At 42.9% G+C, this 5,346-nt stretch overlaps 1 protein-coding gene across 7 annotated transcripts; it reads left to right on the top strand.

The window, feature by feature from the left end:
* Nucleotides 1–445: 445 nt before the first annotated feature.
* On the top strand, nucleotides 446–4,844 carry LOC135637701 (uncharacterized). Of its 7 annotated transcripts, none has more exons than XM_065150430.1 (5): nucleotides 446–719; nucleotides 2,437–2,763; nucleotides 2,907–3,083; nucleotides 3,192–3,731; nucleotides 3,824–4,844. In XM_065150430.1, the coding sequence occupies exons 4-5, from the start codon at nucleotides 3,400–3,402 to the stop codon at nucleotides 4,656–4,658; spliced, it is 1,167 nt and encodes a 388-aa protein (XP_065006502.1). In that variant the 5' UTR covers nucleotides 446–719; nucleotides 2,437–2,763; nucleotides 2,907–3,083; nucleotides 3,192–3,399; the 3' UTR covers nucleotides 4,659–4,844. The 7 variants fall into 7 exon arrangements, with proteins under 7 accessions (XP_065006502.1, XP_065006497.1, XP_065006501.1 ...); XM_065150425.1 differs by having other exon boundaries at nucleotides 2,907–3,088; XM_065150429.1 differs by having other exon boundaries at nucleotides 2,907–3,088; nucleotides 3,178–3,731.
* The last annotated feature ends 502 nt before the right edge of the window (nucleotides 4,845–5,346 follow it).

The following is a 5,346-nucleotide window of genomic DNA, read 5'->3' as shown; positions in this document are numbered from 1 at the left end:
ATATAATAATGTTCTTTTTCTAATCCTGATTTGCTAAAGCAATGCATATATCGATGGAGATGATTGGTCTGTTTAAGCATTGACTGGTCAAAATTGACTCCATGACCGAGATCATAAGTTCACCCATGAAATTGAGTTGTATTTGGTGGAGTAATACAATGAAAATAATGGATAAAGAAAGATTTCTCATCACTACATCAGTAGAATCTGATAGAATCATAGCCATCAGATTGGATCAAACCGGTCGATCTAGCCAAAACAAATTAAGAATCAACCCGCCGGTCGATCTGAACCGGGTCCAATCGAAATGAACCAATTCAAATCGTGAACATGAGTCTAGTAGCATCCGATCAAAATTGAATAAAAGGTATCACGTGAGATGCATGTGCAGAGCAGCTCAATGCTTAAAGCTATCGTCTTCCAAGAATGCGTTTACATCGAGGAGAATGACCAAAGTGATTTGGGACGATGGAGCGTCGATGAGGGAGGGTGACGTTGGCTCCAAGCCACATTCGATGTGGGAGAATGGGAGGGCTTTGTGGGCTCCGAGGCGTGGGTACTCTCCGGGGATTAGGGTGCCCCCAGACTGATGTGGCGTGCGGCTTATCCGCGATCGCGGTCAGATCGGTCTGCTTCTGTGCCTCGATCCAGGGAGGAGGGGCCGATGCGCACACGACGGCGGTGGATCGTGTCCGGTCTCACCGAGAAGAACCAGGCAGGTCCGTCCCTTTCTTCGCCTCCCCATGTTCCTTGCCTTTCTCAAGATTGTGTGTTCGTGCATCTTATATCGCAAAGAAGAGGTGGTGGTGTGGTGTTCTTGCCTTTTCAGCTTTCTTGATTTCGAATGGCTTGAATCTTGGTGGTGCGTTCTTGTTCTTTCCCGCGATCAAATCCATGTGAAATCAACACTTATGTTGTAGCATTACTGGAACTGTAGGGTTCTAATATGTGATAGGTGACTTTCGGATCAGCAGAAAGTTCACGTCTCCCGATATGAGCTCAAAGTGTTCGACTGAATGCTTCGTGAATTAATAACTTTTTACACACAAATAATCTTCAATTTCGAGATAAATGATTAGTCAATATACCTCTAAATTAAGAGAATTAATAGGTTGTGTTGTGGATGTGTTTCTGAACTACTGTCCCTGAACCACTTTAATTGAGAGTGTGAAGGATAATATAATCTATGAGAGACAAAAAAAAAACATTTTGGCTGCTTGAGGATGACTGAACTTGTTTTCGCACGGAGGAACAATGGAGAACATATCTAACTACTTTTCTATTTTTTAAGATAAAGACTTCCTATGCTTGTTCTGATAATACATGTAAAGACTGTACAGTACACCACGTCACAATTTCTTATAAGGTTACTTTTTTACATGTAAATCATGTCGAATTCTGATAATACAATTGTGTTAATCTTTTCTTTTTTTATTTAATCTATATAATGGGTCATAGTGTTAATCTTATAAGGTTATCTTTTTTTTTTCGATAAAGACTTTGACAGTTTATCGCAAGATCTCACTTATAATAATAATAATATTTTATGGGTGATCCAATGTCTTCATTGTAGGAATCCTCATTATTGTATCTTTCAGTTAAATCACAAAAGGTTGTCTTCTTATAGAAAAGATTTAGCTTCATAACTTCAGAACTTTGGAGGTGATCCAGTGTTTAGGATTCCTTATCATTGCATCTTTAAGTTTCTAAATTTCAAAAGGTTGTATTCTTAAAAAAAAAAGTCTAGCTTCAGAACTTTGGAGCAGTAACTTTAAAAAAAGGCATCAATCATTTTTTTCAGATTTTATAATCAAATAAAGAATAAAAAAAGAAAGAGTAATTCCTACACACAAACAGTTTCAACTTCTCTTTATTTGTTTTCATGTTGTTATATCTGTGAAATCTATTATTTGTTCATTGTTATTTGGGACATTTGAGTGAAAGCATAAGGATTCCTTTAGTTTATTAACAAATGGATGAGTGTTCTTTTGGAGATTATAGTAAGGTTGTGCTAGCAGAGGTGTTGTGTGTTTTTGATGTTTTTCCTGTGTGGCTGGACCAATGATGCAGGAAGGGTTTGTATTTCTTTTCCAAAATAGAAAAGTATGTCAATAAATTAGTTCTTATTACTTCAAAAATAATTCTTTTAGATGAGGATTTTAGTTGCTCAAAATATATAGCTGGCATCCTCAAGAAATATGAGGAAATAAGAGTTTTCTATTATCTGCCTCATCAATTTCATGAGCTTTCTTTACTTTCTTGTGGTAACCTCTTTGACAAATTAGTTGTTGGATTTTTCGTTGCAGCAACAATTCTTTACATTGAACATTGTTGAATATTATTTCATCATTTTATGGTCTATCCAAGGGAGGTTCGATACTGCTTTACATTGAACATTGTTGAATATTATTTCATCTGTCATGTTTCGGATTTTAGGATGCTAAGACTTGTCGATCATGTCAGCCCCATCATGTAACGAAGATGACTCCGGCACTATGAGCTCCATGTGAAGATGAGAGACTGATGGAACTGCAAACAAGCAGGTCTTAATGTGGTGGCTTATCATCTTCCACCATTAGTTTGGTGCAGGTTCTGTGAAGATGAGTACTCACGAAGGACCGTCAAGTTGCTCTCCGCAGCTTCTCAGACGCAACTCGGAGGGAAGCTGGTCAACGCTCCGATCACACGGAGAGAGATGAGCGCATCCTCCGGTATGTTGTTGAACGCATGGCGCTGCCAGTGACTGCCATCACCTCATATCAAGTACGCGGACTTTTCGAACCTTATCATCATCTCTTTGGTTTTGTCTAGGCTTCTCTCTCTCTGTCTCTCCCTCTCTCTCTCGGACCGTATAACGATGACCTCGCAAGCAAATGAAGCTGACCTTTTACTATTTCTTCTTTTAGCAGGTGTAAGGAAGCTCTCCATGTTGCTTTAATGATTGGTGAACCGATTTCTTTCTTTGAAGGCGTCTTGCGGTTGATTGTTTGGGTACCATCTCCACGAAGATGCAGATGGAACCTCTCTGATATGAAGATGAAGAGGAGAAGCATTCTTCATCTTATGCTACGATAACTCAAATTGTAAGGTTAGATTGTCAATATTTTCAAAAAAGAAGCATTAAATATTATGCCCACGCATCTCTGACTCTTTCTCTCATTGATTTGTTGGATCGAGTTGATCATTCACAGATTCTTCACAGCTCCACGGCATTGTCATAATCTACCAAAGGTTAGCTTCTTAGAAGATGTCATCAATGGATCATAACAGAGAAAAGATTTGAAAGGTCTACTGTGAAAGATCGGAGAAAGAGCGAGAGATCTTGGTGTACTAATAGCAGTATCAGAGCCATCTTCACCTCCACAAACCTCATCTCTGGGAACAACCAGGGCCAAGGATATGTACACGACGAGGCCGCTCTCCGTCTTCAAGAACTCTGCTGGTGCTGCCGCTATTCAACCACCACCACCGGCAGGGCCCAACTCAGGCTATCTGCTTCTCCAGGACGAGGGAGCTGAACCAAACCCCTCATGCTGCTGGGGGCTCTGTGAAGACACGAGGGTTCGAGAGCTCCCCTTCCCTCAGAACAGGATCCTCACCATCACCTACACGGAGCACAATGGCCAGAGCTCTACCACCCACCGGTTCCCGGCCCTGTTCATCCCCGTCCTCTACAAATCGTTCTCCTCCAATCACTACTACGTCATCGTCGCAAAGGGCAAAAAGAAAGGGTGGCGCACCTCTCTCGATCTCCTTCCATCCCTCCCCCACCTCCCGTAGTTTTCTCACAACAATGTTGGGTTGATTTCGATTGCATGTGCAGGAAAGCGTATACATGCTCCCTGGAGGAAGATATGACCACATGCTGCTTCTGCCAGTGCGTCAACGATGTCAAGCCGAGAGAGTTCGATCACAGGGACATCTACCAGCAGGTGGAGATCGTCTGCAAGAGAGGCAGGTTCACCGCGCAGTCCGTAGCTCCGGATGGGTTCGCTCCATGGCCCCTGAGGAGAAAGGACTGGAGGCTTTATGCTTCGAAGCCAACGGACTTCGACTTGACCGACGCCTGGGGGCTCGACAAAGCCCTTCGCGCCCGCACGCCGGCGTTGGAGTTGCCGATATCGGGCGCAGGTGGTGCCAGTTTGGTCGTGGGGAGGTGGTACGCCCCCTGCGTGTTCGTGAAGGAAGGAGATAGCCTGCGGCGTCAAATGGAGCGCTCGGCTTTCTACGATATCACCCTCGAGCAGCGCTGGGAACAGGTGTTCGCGTGCGAGAACTTGTATGGCGATCGGAGGACCGTGGAAGTGAAGGCTACTGTTCGGGCGGTGGGCGCGGTGTTGGGTGGCGTGGAGGCGACTCGAGACGGCGCAGGTGGACAGGACGGCGTGGTGTGGTTCAAGCCGCTTGATTTGGAGGGAGAGAGGGTGGGGCTGAGCTCCCCGGTATGGGAGAGAATGAGGTGGGAGCAGGGGAGGTGTGGGTGGGTCGGCGGTGATGTGAAGGTGGAGAGGTCGGAGGAGTACGGAGGGGTGAGCCCGTGGAAGAGATTTGGGTGCTACGTGTTGGTGGAGAGGTTTGTGGTTGGGAGGATGGATGGAAGCTCGGCCTTGATCGTTGACTTCAAGCACAAGGGTACGATTCAAACCAAGTGGGAATGATGGCGTTGCCGGCGTTCTGTTGGTCGCCGTACTCTTACTTCATGCTCGCCATTTGTGCCTTTTTCATAATGTTTTCGTACTAGCGCTAGTGCTTGTGATGGTTGCCATTTGTCTTTTTCTTTCGGATGAACTTTGATTGACCTTAATTTTAATACCTTGATTTAATCCCATATCAGAATTAAGTGATTTTATTATGAGTAAATAATTTTTTAAAGAAAATTCATATCGAAAAGTGTTCTTTGTGAATAATAATAAATACACATGATTTGTTTGAATAAATTTAACAAGATTCACATTATGTGTTAGTTGGTTTGCTGAAGTCATATGTCATCATATGTGTTTGTTCGTAAATGATTAATCTCACCGAAATATCTTCTGCAAAAGAAAAGACTCATCGTTAAGTGGTTGTTCGTGAATGATTAATCTCATCGAAATATCTTATGCAAAAGAAAAGATGAGCTAAAGAAATAGTTTAACTTGACATCCATAATTAATCATTCTAGTAAATTATAAATATACTTCGTAAGCTTTGAATGATCCTTGACAAAGGGTCTAAGATGATTTGCTACGGTCGGAAATCTCCATAAGTGCTCACATGATATTGTTACATAATATGTTACAGAATAAGACAGCGAATCAACCTCAAACATCACCCCAAAGGCTCATCCAACCATGTGCCACTCGAATA

The sequence above is a fragment of the Musa acuminata genome, chromosome BXJ3-5, assembly GCF_036884655.1.
Source record: "Musa acuminata AAA Group cultivar baxijiao chromosome BXJ3-5, Cavendish_Baxijiao_AAA, whole genome shotgun sequence".
Taxonomy (NCBI): Eukaryota; Viridiplantae; Streptophyta; class Magnoliopsida; order Zingiberales; family Musaceae; genus Musa; species Musa acuminata.
This window is presented reverse-complemented; position numbering and strand designations above follow the sequence as displayed.